At 42.9% G+C, this 14,566-nt stretch overlaps 1 protein-coding gene across 1 annotated transcript in view; it reads left to right on the forward strand.

Moving 5' to 3' along the window:
* Positions 1–76: 76 nt before the first annotated feature.
* Positions 77–14,566, forward strand: part of arhgap9 (Rho GTPase activating protein 9) — a 33,140-nt gene continuing 18,650 nt past the window's right edge. The window contains exons 1-7 of the mRNA XM_079747789.1: positions 77–260; positions 367–436; positions 8,313–8,713; positions 8,943–9,138; positions 9,538–9,908; positions 11,850–12,104; positions 12,532–12,621. Of these exons, the coding sequence (XP_079603915.1) occupies positions 8,498–8,713; positions 8,943–9,138; positions 9,538–9,908; positions 11,850–12,104; positions 12,532–12,621 (1,128 nt within the window). The 5' untranslated portion in view covers positions 77–260; positions 367–436; positions 8,313–8,497. The remainder of the gene's footprint in view (positions 261–366; positions 437–8,312; positions 8,714–8,942; positions 9,139–9,537; positions 9,909–11,849; positions 12,105–12,531; positions 12,622–14,566) is intronic.

Below are 14,566 nucleotides of genomic sequence, written 5' to 3' on the forward strand. Positions count from 1 at the left end.
TGCTTATTGTTTCAGTATAGCAGCGGCGGGCGGGGTGGATTGCCTGCGATTCTATTAAACGAAGCACAATCCTCCTGGATCTCGTTATTACAGTAAAAGTGTGCGCACCCTGGTGGATATTACCTTCGACTCTGGTTGGTCCAATATGCAACCATATGGCACCTTTTAACCAATTTGAAACCAACTGAATTCGACCAGGCGCAAGCTTTATAATTCAGTGGCTTACAAACGCTTCTGCAGAATTTGGAGAGTGAAGTGGTGTAAGTACATCAGGAATAGTTAAGTACTTTGTTGTTTGGAAACAAAAGTGCATGTTAATGGTATTTCTTCAGAGAACATAGAGGTTGTCTGTCTGCGCCAGATCAGCCGTTTCAAGGATGTCCTGCACGAGCTGTCAGTGCGCGCGCTTCGTGACCAGCTGTACCCTGATGTAAAGGTGAGCCCGCTCCTCTACCTGTTTTAACTTCATTAGGATCATCGTCAAATGTATTAGTTTGATGCCACTTAAAATGTAAATAATTATGCTGCACAAGTCGGGTGACAAGTGAGTTTAGACTGCAAATCAGTAAGACGCTTATAAATCGATTTGGTTCTTATCAGAGTTAATAAACAAGGGAATGCCTTGTTTATTAACTCTTGAGCATCCCGATATTGTGTCCGAAAATGTATTACATATATATTACTTTCTAAATATATCCAACTACGAATGCATTAATTCGTATCACTACTAAACGTATTCACGTATTACTACTGGTGTAGTCCTTCATATTTTGCAATGTGTACAGCGTCTACATGCATGTAGGCAGTGCGTTTGCTGAACAGGCTTAAGACTCTAGCCCGTGGATGTCCTGCGCCTTCCAAATGCTTGTTGTTTTTTTAACCACATCGCGGTGGACATTAGTCATTGAGCAGACGCTTCCATCCAGAGTGACGTGCAAGTGAGGCTGAGAAGTTAGAACCATCGAAGCGTATTCTGCAATCCATATTGGAGTAGCTACCAAAGAAGTTGTAGTACTGATGCACAACCTTGTTTAAAAACGACAACAATAACTGGAGAGAGTGCAGAGTAGCCCTAGGACTCAGAAATACAAGGTTAAGGGTTAGGGATTTATTTAGTAGTGATGGTAGATGGCATGTCGAAGAGCTTACATCAATGGTACCGCTCAACAAAGAGCATACTAGACTCGTGCTAGATGAGACTAGGCCTACTTTTCCTGTACGTTTCTTTAGAAATACCAACTTCGTGTCTCGTTTCTCTATAATGTCGGTAAGCATTGGTTTTGTGGACGTGTGTTTTCTTCTCTGTGTGGGCTTGTGAGCTTCCTGTTTAGCATATAGGAGATGTGAAGATGATGCACTGACATATCTCAGTACCACAGTGGCGTAGTGGCTTGCCAAAACGTTCCACTCAAACTTATCTCAGACTTCTCTTTAACATTCCACACAGAAAACAATCCTATTCATAAACCTTGCAGAACAGAGCAGGGCGACAATGAAGGCCTGTCTCTCTAGAATGCAATTTGCTCTTGCATGCATACTTGAACATTGATTTGAATAAAATCATAAAACACATTGTAGGCATTGCATTTTTCACTGTTTCATAACCTTTCTTAAAGCCTTAGAAAAGCCAGAGATTTCCCCCCGTGAATCCTGCCGGCACTCGCTCATATTTGACCCCAGCTTTCAGAGATTAGTCCCTGATGACGGTTGCAACTTGCCTGATTAAACGTGCCATGTACCATGCACAGCGGTGGCGTTAGCTCTGATTACTACTGTGCCCTGGACTCTGATGCAGTGGACTCCATGTCATGGACAGATTGGGTCGGTGCAGTGGAGCCCAGTGTTTTGCGTGTGTAGTTAACTCATAGGGGTCTACTCATACCGTGTAAACCGTGTAAACGGGATGTAGGGCCCAGCTGTCTGTGTGTGTGTGTGTGTGCTTGTGTGTGTGTGAGAGAGCTTCTCGTGGGTGGGTAAATACAGCAGACCACAGACACGCGTATCATTGAAAATGACGGCTTTGTCTTGAACAGACCACAAACACAATGCAGTAGATACTTGCATGACATTGCCCTTCAGATCCATTACAAAGTCTACTGGTGTATTTTAAGAGTTAAACATGTATTCAAGCACCAAATCAAAAATTTGGCCTGAAGTTAACAAAGTTTTTCTGAATGGTCATAAGAGTTGCTGAACTGTAGCCTGGCAACCAGATGAGCCTGCGAGAACAGTGAATTGGTCTGGCAATGCCGGGCTAGGTGGACTGTAGACTGCTTTAGATTTGCACTCAATATTTTATGTTGAATAGAGACATCCTTCAACAATGGTCTGTAAGAGCATTGCAGAATATTTGCATACCTGTCATTCCTGGATTTATGACAATGAGCACGCTGAGGCTGGCTGTGGTCAATTGGGACAGGGCTTAAGAAATGAATGGTGAAATATTTGTAACAACATATAATTTGTGATATCATATAATGCCAATATTTAAAATGTATTCGCCCCAGAATAACTTTAAATGCATTAAATGAAACTTTAAATGGCATTCGCAATGTAACTGCTTTGAAAGCAATGGGACGGTGTATAATAGGCCCTTTGATGTACAACATTGATTATTGCAATTCAATTTCCTTTATTCGCAACTTGTCTCTCTTCCTTGTAGTCCTGTGATGCTATATGCGTGTGGGTTTTGCCTCGCCTGTAGAATTTGGCCCCAGGAGACTACTCAGATCCTCTTCATCATTCCCCAGCAGTGTTGCCAACTCGCGTGCACAGCGAACTGTGGCTCTTTGAGCGGCCTGATAGTTTGTGACAGCTCACTCTCCCCTCTCCACCCGATCAATCCTGCGCTCTTCATTAGAAAAGTCAATGTACGGCCAGCACTCCTTTAGACCAAGCGGCAACAAGCCTCCATCACTGTATCGGTGATGTCTAGTTTATGGTCTGAAAGGTGTCTTGTTTTTATTGTGACCACAGACAACCACTTTGACACGGCAGGCAGACCAACTGAGATTAAAGTGCCACTTGAAATGGTGAAACACTACTTTAGCTGATCGTTTCATTTCAATAATGTATGATTTCTTCCACTGCCTCAGAGGGAAAAATAATGACCTTTTAAAGACATTTTTTGATTCACTTTCTTTGTCAAGATTGTGGTGAGGTGGTAGAGTAGAAATCCAAGCGGTTCTTCAGTAACACAACAATGGGGAAGGAGTTCACCAACCATTTCATACACCAACAGAGAGACACACACACCAACAGAAAGAGAGGGACACACACACACACACACACACACACACACACACACACACACACACACACACACATTAAAATGTCACACAGGGAATCTGTGTTTATTTCGGTGTCTCTCTCCAGTCTCTTCATTAATATTGCATAGAAGGATGAAAGGCTGGTTTGGCTTGAGGCATATGTCTAATACAGAGACAGAGAGAGAGAGACCAGTGCTGGTTGTTACACTCCACCCATCACGTGTCTTTAATAGAGCCTGTCACTAGATTATGAAAGGCCCTTGGTTCTTTTGAATCATTTAATGATGCAATAATACATATCTATGCCACGCTTACGTCTATATCCACAAATATCTCCATGGTCATGCAGTGATAGTGTATTTATTTCAAATTCCACCCGCCTCACAGTCTCAACTTTACTTAAGATGAAAAATCGACTAATCTTTTTTGTGGAAGATGAGCAAGACTCGACTCGATCATAAATGTGTCTGTCTTTTCACTTGCCGCTGATCTGGGAATGGGACACAATTCTTAAACCTTTTATTTTATTAAGTCATTAAAGGTATATCTGTTTTTATAATTTTTTTGCCATTTTTATGTTATTTTGAAAAATCCTATTCCCACTTAAAGCAGCCTACTGCTGGCTCCTAATTTGTCTTTTCAATTTAAAAGAACCGTAGGTCTTTTATATGTAAATGCACAAATGCATGAGTTGGGGATGTATCGTGTGGGAGTATGAAAAACCTTTGAAGTAGCTCCTTCACTTTATACTTGCCTTGACTACTTTTTGAAGACATTGGCATTGGCTTTCAACTTCAAACTTCAAACGTAATTCCAGACTTATGCTGCTGTGTCCAAAACGTGATATGTCCATGGTACCATAACTGCAAGGCTTAAATATTGAGAATGCAGTAGTTTATCATCTGCAGGTCGCTAGATCAATCACATACAAAGCATACAAAGAAAGATAAATCGATACTTGCCAATACCGGATGTTCAGATTTTGTTGTGATACCAGGTTAAACTATGCAAATCAATCCACCAAATTGATGGTTAGTATCAGCTGTGCTTGAACATATAAACCACATCACCTCGTAATTGGTGGAAATAAAGCAATAGACCCTGTTCACAGAGGTGTCCTCTTAAGACAACACAGGTGTCGCTCATCACACAAATTATCTGAGCCTGGGATTGTTTGTACCAGGGCACATGGTCCATGGTCAATGTGTGTGTTGTCGTCGACAGTCTAGTGTGCTATCGTCGCCATGCTACATAAAAAGAGCAGATGCATAATTATTGTTAAGAGCAACAGCTGCGTTTTTCCTGCAGTGATGCCAATGGGAAGAGGGTCTATACATAATGCTATAGGTAATGAGTACCTTTCCCCTCACATTGGCATTCATGTGTGTTTTGTTCTGCTGATTTGCGTGTATTTGCCCTAATGGAGGTGCATCATTTCCCTTATGGTTGTCATTAATAATTGTTATTATCACTGTTCAAATGCATAACACCATGTTAACATTGACCCCTAGATGCTTTTAATGTAGGGCCGACTAAAAATATGAACTAAAGTGTAACTTTATCCAACATACTGTGTTGTTGTTGCACAATATGGACATGGAGATGCATTATTGTTATTAGGTGAATAATGTAGTTATGGGATAGGAACAAACAAATGGGATACACTGTATTGTTTCCATATATAAGGCCCTTTCATCTAATTAATGCAATATTTGTAATGCATTTGTGTGCATATACATGGGTTCAGTTTAAAGTTGTATAACCACCTGTGTTTGCTAGCTCCACGGTAATGACCAATGGAACCTAAACTGTTGTTGGCCTTAGCAGGCCTACTAATCAATAGGCACGCTCGATGAACTAGGACGCTAGTCATGCTGGTTGCAGTCTCTTTCTCTCTCTTCCTCTGTCTCTGATCAGTCTTCCTCTCTGCTTCTGTCACTGCCCCTCAATGATAATCACTCTTTACTTCTGTCGCTTTTTCTTTTGTTTGCTAATCTCTGTAAAACGAGGCAAAACTAGTTAGCGGTATATGTTGTTTATAATTAGGAATTAATATGCCTCTTGTGTAGACTCGGATAGCCCTTTATGCTGTGAAGAATGAGATGATATGTCCTAAACAATGCAATGCATCTCCTTAGTATTAACCACTGTTGATCATGTGATATTGATGATGATATGATCATTGTGACAATGAGTTATTCCATATCCCGACCATACCTCTATGCTCAAAGACTTCAGCCATGTGCACTCGTCTCTTGGCACAGTAAAACATGACGGCTCTGTTGCTGTAGGAGGGCTATGTCTTTGTCACCATCTGGGTTCTCTGCGTCTGTGTGTGTGTGTGTGTTTGTGTGTGTGTGTGTGTGTGTGTATCACCGCCTGTGCCCTTCCAAGTGCCATCTGACCTGAATACATGCAAACATACAATTATTGTTCATGCTTAAATTAACTCGCTTGCCTAGAGTCATATCGACAATATACAAATATACTTAGGCAGCAATCCACTTTTTTCAATTCTGATGCAATTCTGACTCCTGAATGAAAGGATGCCAAAGTAGGTTTTCCAGCAGAAAATCTGATAAGATAAGGTGTTCTTTATTAATCTCAGAGATACCTACTAACACTTACTGACTTAATGATGGTGTACCAGAAAGGCAAAATAAAAAGAGATTGTGAGAAGGAAAGGAGATGGTTAAATGGGTTGTCATGCACTCTTGTGGTTTCCTGTTTGCTATGCTCTGTCGATTTTTTTATTCTTTCTATTCTTCCGTCTTTTCTTGATATCGTTGAAAGACACAGAGGTGTCCTTTGGCGGAAAATCGATGAAAACCTTTGAGTTTTCAGTGTAACATAAATCATTAGAAACATATCTAAAGAAACAGAATGTCTATTGAACACATGATTCCTGATTTAATGTAACATAAAGCCGCAACAAGCCTACTACACACATCACTATTTCACACAAGGTTACACACATCAGAAGAATTGGTCTTTTTGACTTTTTAAATGAATCCAAAAGGGATTCGCAAAACTGAGGCAAAGCTCCTGATCTCGCCAACACTTCCCTGCTTTGATTTGGAGATCAGGTGGACATTTATACACATTAAATTCTTCTCTTATGCTATTGTATGCTCATGTATCCTGACTGTTTTAGGGGATATTTTATTTTTTTTACTTTTTTGCTTTTATCGACAGGACAGGAAAGTGGGTTAAAGACCAGATGGGATATCTTGTTGCATAGGACCACAGGTGGTTATCAAACATGGGTTGCCTTCATGCTTAGTGGACTAGTGGGTTGAGCCACAAGCCGCCCTTAAATGGGTGGCATTTCAAACCTCATCCTTCTAACCCAATTGTGCCTGCATGTAGGCAGTAGCCGCCCATATGCTGGTGCAATGGGTTATACAGTGATTCTCATTTCTCTGTATGCATGGGAGTAAAGTACAGTGAGATTAGCGATATTCAACGGGTCGGTCCTTCTCTCTGACAGCCTGTCTGCCCAGTGCCCGGTCCCTCCTGTCTGTCTGTCTGCCTGCCTCTTCGAGTGCGTCTGACCAACCAGTGTCTGTTCTGCCCGGTCACTCATTGACTATTAGCCACTAACCCTCCGCCCTTCCCCAGCCACCACTGAGGCACTGTTGCTATGCACCTTGGGATGTCTGTGTGTGTCTGTGTGTACTTATGCAAAATGAGCCCCGTTGCCATGTGTCTGGCAGAACCAGTTGTATTCTCTCTTATGTAAGGAGCTGGTGGCTATGGAGAGCAGGGTATCGGCATATGGTTCTGTCAACTCACCAGGTGTATTGCACTCTGTGCCTTTTGAAAACAGTACAATTAAATATAACACATCTGTACTGTACATTTACGTGAATTGCAAAAGAAGGAATAATTTCGTTTTAATAATATTTTCTTATGATTGGAAGTTGGGATTTATTTCACCTGAATTGTACGACCTGTAGGCATCCTTGTGTAAAGATGCCTGTACTCCTACTTGCTCATTTATGGTATAAAATGTCCTGTGAGACCATCCAGAGCTTCGAGGCTGTTTTGCAATGAATATCAGTCTTGCCTTAGCTGGGTACTGGCAGCCATGGATTTACACATATTGCAATTCCTGATCATGTTAAAAAGACCTCCAGCCAATTGGATTAAGTACTAGAGTGACACTCTTGCTCTTTTTGCACTCGCCGATTCCGGTGAAGCTCCCTCCCTCCTTAGCACTGATTGGTCCAATCATTTGTCACTTTCAGTGATGCTTTAAGATGCTAGATACCAGACCGATCTGCAGAGAGGAACTGAACGTGAACTCGTGGGATCAGAATGGTCTCACAAGGCTCATGCAATTAACTCCAAGTCTACTAAAAAGTAGAAGAAATTCACTTTATTATAATAGGCAGCTTGTTTCTCCTGATAATGACACAAATAGTGTCATTATTAGAAGGAGAGAAAAAAGAGAGAAAAAAGAGATATTAATGGCGTCCAAGCTATTTAGAGTGGCCGGCCTCATTTGGTGTCCCAGAAATCACGATGAGCTTAGTTTGACCATAATTATGTCATGACAACAGTGCCTTTGTGGCAACACTGCTGCTGTTGTAGGTTAAGTAGCTGACACGTGTTCTGATTAGCCCATGTTGACTTTGCCAAACGAGTTAGTGTTCAAGAAAAAAAATTCTCTAGCCATCTGCCAACCCCAACGCCATGGGACTTTTATTTCCAATTCAACAGAACAGGACTTCTAAATGTTATTGAGAAGCAGGTGGATAAAGTTTGAGAAGAAAGAAGATTTTTACTCAGATTAACAACATTGCCTTTGTCTTCCCCACCAGTGCACCTATTTGGTGTCTCTCCTGGTGACTTGGGCTCTTTAATACTTTATCATTATGTTCTTTTTAATTGCACTGTTGCTGTTATTTTACTTTCTGTGTCATTTTGTGTTACTTGTCTACAGAGAAGGTTACATTTCTTTGTTTTGTATTTTTATGTGGCTATCTCTCTTTCTCCCTGTCTCTCTCCCTGTCTGTCTGTCTGTCTGTCTGTCTCCAGCTCTCTCAGAATATGGCGCCGGCCCTGGCTCCATTTACAAGTGCCCCATTTCCACCAGACCACGGAGAACACACCCAACACTGCCTCTATCATCATCATCATCATCATCATCATCATCATCATCATCACCTTCATCATCAAACCGCTGCAGTGCTGAGGCTCGCGTAACGCAGAGAGGGGTCACCATGCTGTTAGGGTCCTGGCGACGCTCCTTCAGCCAGCAGCCGGCGGGCGCAGTGGTGGCTAACAGGGGCGTGGCCGTGTGCGGCGTGCCCAGCGGCACCGTGGTGCTGGAGGCCCAGTACGACTACAACTACCGCAGCGCCGACGGACGCCAGGTCTGCATACGGGAGGGCGAGCGCTTCATCCTGCTGAAGAAGACCAACGCGGACTGGTGGCAGGTCGGGAATCAACCTTTTATAGTTCACGTTCTTCTTACGCTGTATCTGTCGTTTTTTCCAAAGCGATGCCCATGACCACAATGAGTTTGTGGTGTTTCTCTTGGTCGTCGTGGTATCGGTTCATTGAGGAAACACGACCGAAACAATCAATCCTAGACCAGTATCACCTGTCTCCCGAAACCATATCAATTGGCTGTTGGATCACTTCCTGTTCCCCGCCTCCGCCCAGGTGAGGAGGATCGGCGCTGCCAGCAAGGCCAAGCCTCTGTACGTCCCCGCCACCTACGTGACGGAGGTGCCCATCGCCCCGATGCCCTCGCCGCAGCGGCTGTTCACCACCTCCCTGAGCACCGAGCTCAGCAGCCACCCCAGGGTGTCACTCACCCTCAGCCCCACGCAGGCACAGTACACCGACAAGTACCAAGGCGAGCGGCCACTCTCTTACCAAAGACACGTCTTGTTGTTATATTTATCGGTTCAGTCTACAACATTTGTTGCTGCGATTCTGTTCCAACTTTGATAAGCAAATTATACTTGGATTACTAATCTAGGGGTTTTATAGTACTTGTATGCTTCACATCAATGAGTGAGTCATATTGAAAGTTTGTTCGGAACTAGCCGTGGTATAATATGCATTTAAGGAAACACAATATTCATATTTAAAACTTTTTTACTTTGACATTGAACATAATCAAACCACAAATCAGCATTTAGTTTGAGTTCATCGCATGCAGTGAGATACGCTGTTCATTAAAAGCCATTCTCCTGGGCTGACTCATAGCTCAGCTCTTCATTAATTCAGAGGCTTTTTCTCTTCCCCGCAGTGAACAAACCCTTCTGCCGCTCCATGGAGAACCTCAACTCCAGCAGTGCCTTCAAAGGCTCGGAGCGCTCTGCCGGCCAGGCCGCCCCTCGCTTCCCCACACTCCCGCTCTCCGGCTCCGGCTCCCACGGCTCTGCGTCGCCGCGCTGCCTCAGGGTGCCAGGCGGCGGGCCCCGAGGCTCCACGAGCCAGCCGCCTCTCCCCAGGGTGCCTCCCACCATCACCCGGAGCCAGAGCTCCAGCAACCTGCCCGAGAACCCGTACGACGAGGTGGGCAGGGCCTTTGGTTTCCACGGCAGCCCCAGGGTCCCCAAGAAGTCGTGCAGCCAGTGGGACATGGCCGAGCGGTCCCGCAGTAACAACCACCTGCAGGTGGGTGGCGCCGCACACCGCACAGGCCGCCTGCCCGGCAATGGGCCGTGTTTTTCCACCTCAATCAATTTCAATCAATTAGTTATTTAATAGTTTGCCAATAGATAGCGGCCAGCACAAGTATCCATAGTCAACCCGATGCCTTACATTGCTTTTTCCAAAGAGTGTAGCCAAGCAATGAACTAACTAGTGTTCTTTAACAAGCTTTGAAACCAAAGATATGGGAACTGTACCTTGTGCTTCACTGTGTGTTGGCTTCCAGGTCAGATCATCATCACATCCTTGCGTGAACTTTGCATCCTGAAATTAGGTCAGGGCTATGCCATATGTAATATTAATTTGTTCATATTCATATTCATATTTGTTTAAATGAATGTGTGGTTTAAGTAGTTTCAGAATTGAGTGGAAGGAGTATTAGGTCTCAAGCGTATTCTGTATTGTATGCATAGTATTATTATACTATATCATATGATACAGGTTAAGATATAAGATTAAAATGAGGAAATAACTTAACTTAATAATGAGTAATGACTAAACACATACTAGAGGCTTGTGCCTAGTAGACACTTTTCTATTCAGCTGATCTACTTTGATAATCTTTCCCCACCAATCCGCCCCCACCTCCTCGGTGGGGAAAAACAATTAATCAGACATTGTCCGGACGTCATTCGATACCAGCATCACGTCAGAAGTCGTTTATAATCTCCACGCAATTCAACATGGACACTGAAAGCAACCATTTCTATATTTAGCCCTGGGCTATCCAGCTGTTGTAGAGTTATGTATGAATGCCAATACCACCTTAGCTTCAAACAGCTATGACGTCTGTGAAAATATTCTAATATCTTTATAGTAATCATTTTTTCTTGCTGGTGACTTCTCTGTTCTAATCTAAGCCCAGTAAGCAGGATTATTGCAACAACATCCAGATCACGAGCCCTTTACCCCCTTAAACTCTTTCTTTTTTCCCCCCTCTCCCTCTCACAGCGGTTAGTAAAACATGTACATGTAGCAAATTGCATGTAAATCAAATAGAGTACAATTTGGTGACTGTCCTGCATAAGAGTCTGTTTGAATGCTTTACATATCTATGTCCTCCCATGTTCTTGTATTTCGCTGTGAGAGGGATTTGGGATCCCTTCAATAGAATACAATTCAAAATGAACAAAGTGTAATTGTAGTCCAAATCCACATTACTTACGCACTTTCAAACTTACAACAAACTTACAAACACTGCCCTCTAGAGTACACTGTCATTAATGACATTATCGCATGTGCCAGTCTTTGCCTGCAACACACACTCATCGACACGCATAAACACAGAAAAAAGCATGCAATTCTTCTGTCATCATCTGAACGCTTGTGTGTTATGTAACCGGGATCAGCCAGACAGGGCAGTCAATCATTTTCTGTAAGTTATGTTGCAGCCATGTCCCCTGTACAGAACATTCATTCATCATTTCCATACAAAGATCCATTCAAATAAGTATTTCAGGAAAATTAATCGTAGCGCTCCTTCCCCTTCAATAGTTGGATATCTTTTCCTCGCTCTGCCCACGTACTGGCATTCCTATAAGCTGCTGCTTAATCCCATGTCTGACTGACCATGGTGTTCTATAGTGGGTTATTTTCAGGTTTTGTGTTGCATTGCTAATATCTGTGTTTTCCCTTTCCCTTTTTTTTTGTGTGTTTTGTATTATTTAAAGTCAATACCTGCCCACACATTGACATGATGTATACCACTGTGTATATAATTAGGGTCTTACTGTTACACATGCACATTAACTCACACCCAATTTTAACAGTTGTACAAAGGGTATGCCAGTTGTGCTTCTGTTCCTACTTTAATTAGCAAACGTTCCTTCCTTCCTTCCTTCCTTCCTTCCTTCCTTCCTTCCTTTCTTACTCCCCCCCCCCCCCCCAACCCACCATGTGATGCAGGTCCCGACAGAGTCTTACGTTCCTCAGCTGTCTTGGCAGAACTCCCCTCTGTACAGCGACACCCTGACCCCCTCAGCGTCCCCGTCGAAGGCCGAGCCCCCTAGCCCGGCGCCCGGAGAGCAGCCCCTGCAGGTGCTGGACCTGTGGGAGCAGTACTCGGACTCAGCCAGCGGGAGAAGCTACTATGTCAACAGCATCACTAAGGAGAGGTCCTGGAAGCCACCGCGGAGAGCCCGCACAGGGAGCACCAACCAGGTGAGGGCTTCACTCTTCAAACGGCTTGCACTTACCCCGTCTGACACCCAGGGGGCAGTGTTTCAATGTCTGCACTTGAATCAGTACTTTTACGAAAAGCACAAATGGCTTTCCCTCTCCTATTAATATGTTGTAGAAGATGGAGATAGGTTAAGTATGAGTCCATGAATTATACTCCCTTGATGTGTCGGGATTTAAATATTTATAATTTGTTTAGGGCTGGACATGGACCCAAAATGTATTAAATGGATTAAAATGTATATAACAAAATTCAAACCTTGAATGTTTATCGCTGGACTCACAAATAGCATGCTTTCATTATGAGACCACTATCTGCTCATTTTTAGTCAATAAATATACAGATGACTGCTAAATGCTGAATTAAACCATATGTCTGACAATCTGTGCTTGCCGTTGTCTCTGCCAGCTAAATCATACACAGCCCCAGATATCACCCAGGCACACCAGCCATCTGTCCCTACCGCTCCCTGGTACCACCAATGGCACTGTGCACAAGGTAAGGGTCTAATGCTTATGTCGTTGCATTTAATGGCATGCCTTAACTGAATCCCATGATTGCTAGCATTCAAAATCAGCTATAAATGTAATTATATCAAAAATCCAAATTGTATCCTGTGGCGAGTCTGTGGATAATCTGTTAAAGCTGAAATTAGCATAGATTAAGCATTGTAGCATTGCAATGTATTAGGGTCACTGAAAATGATTGTCATCAGTGATAATGGTAAGCCTGTTGTTATTCCCGTAAGAAAATTTGTGGCACGTTCAAGTTGTTAGTCAAAGACATTTGAGGCCCCATCATTGTGTCAGTCAGCCTTGCAAATATGATGATTAACGATGAAATAAAATTTAGCACAAAATCAGCACCTTACCGGAGGCTTCATAGCTCAGTGGTTAGAGCACTGGTCTTGTAAACCAGGGGTCGCGAGTTCAATTCTCGCTGAGGCCTGAATTTATGTTTATGTTCCCTTAATGGAAATATTAAAAGGCTAAATTTACCAGTATCCATTACATAAATTGGGAAATACCGCAACGACCAAAAAATCGGAACTCGCTAAAATAACCACTATTTAATGACATTACTAAAATACAGATCTTCCAAACCCAGTGTATATATCGTTGTCATCGAGACCAATGCAATAAGCTACCAGTGAGTCAAAGTGAAGTCAGTGTTCTTTGAAGCATCCACCAGTTCTTCAGAACCCGAAGAAGGAACTGTGTTGTCTGTACAAGACAGTTCCCCTTCCCTTTCACTGTAATAACTTGTGGGCTATTTACAGAGAAACATGTGGCATAAACATTTTTCGCCCAAACAAACACACACACACACACACACAACAGACGTACACACTCACTAAAACACAAAGACGCACATAAACGCACCAAAAAATAACACACAAACTCACACAAACTCACACAGTATCTTCATCTCTTTAGCCAACTGCTTCTAGTTACGTCTGTCTCGCCTGTATCACTTGGAGCATTCAACGTCATTCCCTCGCCATTCAGTGAAAGGTTGCTTTGAATCATTTTGTTTCCTAATCCCAGAGGGGAAAGCAGGTAATATCTGTTTATCTGCCTCAGATGATCAGTAAGTCATCGCCTTCACGGCCATCTGCTATAGAGCCTCAGACGCAGCCCCCCCTTTAAGCCCCGTGGCGAAACATGGCTCAATTCAAACCATGCAATCAGAGCCCCCCTCAGCCTGGACCTAGGTCCCTACTTAGGAACAAAGATGCTCTAGAACTACCATCTATCTATCCTCCCCCCCCCCATGTTATTCCATTTTACCATTAAAGGTTTACTGTTCAATGTATTACAATCTATAGTTAAAGCAGGAATAGTATTTTTAATGTTCTGGATATGATGGCAGTTTCTAGGCTTGTCCATGAAATGGAAGCTGTTGTATTGCATAAATATATTTGACCATATTTATTATCAAATAAATGCTTGATGATGTTAACTGATGAATGAGGCAACACACGGATACACACACACACTGACACACACACAAACACCCCCCCCCCATACTGTATTTACACACACACACACACACACACACACACACACACACACACACACACACACACACACACACACACACAAGATAACATTAAACAGACAGACAAACACACACAGAGGTATAGCTATTGTATAAAAATGAAATCTTATAATATCTGGTTATATAGTTTCACATTTACTGTAGGTACTTAGATTAGATATGTCATTGGTATGCCCACAGAAACAGCAACAGTTGGATTACTATTACCACCATGATATTGCACAGCTGGTGTGTTTGTGTAGAGCCCCACACGGTTTCCTGGTACAGCCTACTGAGTGAGATAATGATGCTAGTGACTGATAGCAGTTTCCACACAGAAGAGGGAAGTCACTACCTAGCCAGAGAGAGAGAAAAAAGCCCTTTGAATGGTATTAGGTTCAGA

The sequence above is a fragment of the Pollachius pollachius genome (genome assembly GCF_949987615.1).
Source record: "Pollachius pollachius genome assembly, chromosome: 12".
In the NCBI taxonomy this organism is placed as follows: Eukaryota; Metazoa; Chordata; class Actinopteri; order Gadiformes; family Gadidae; genus Pollachius; species Pollachius pollachius.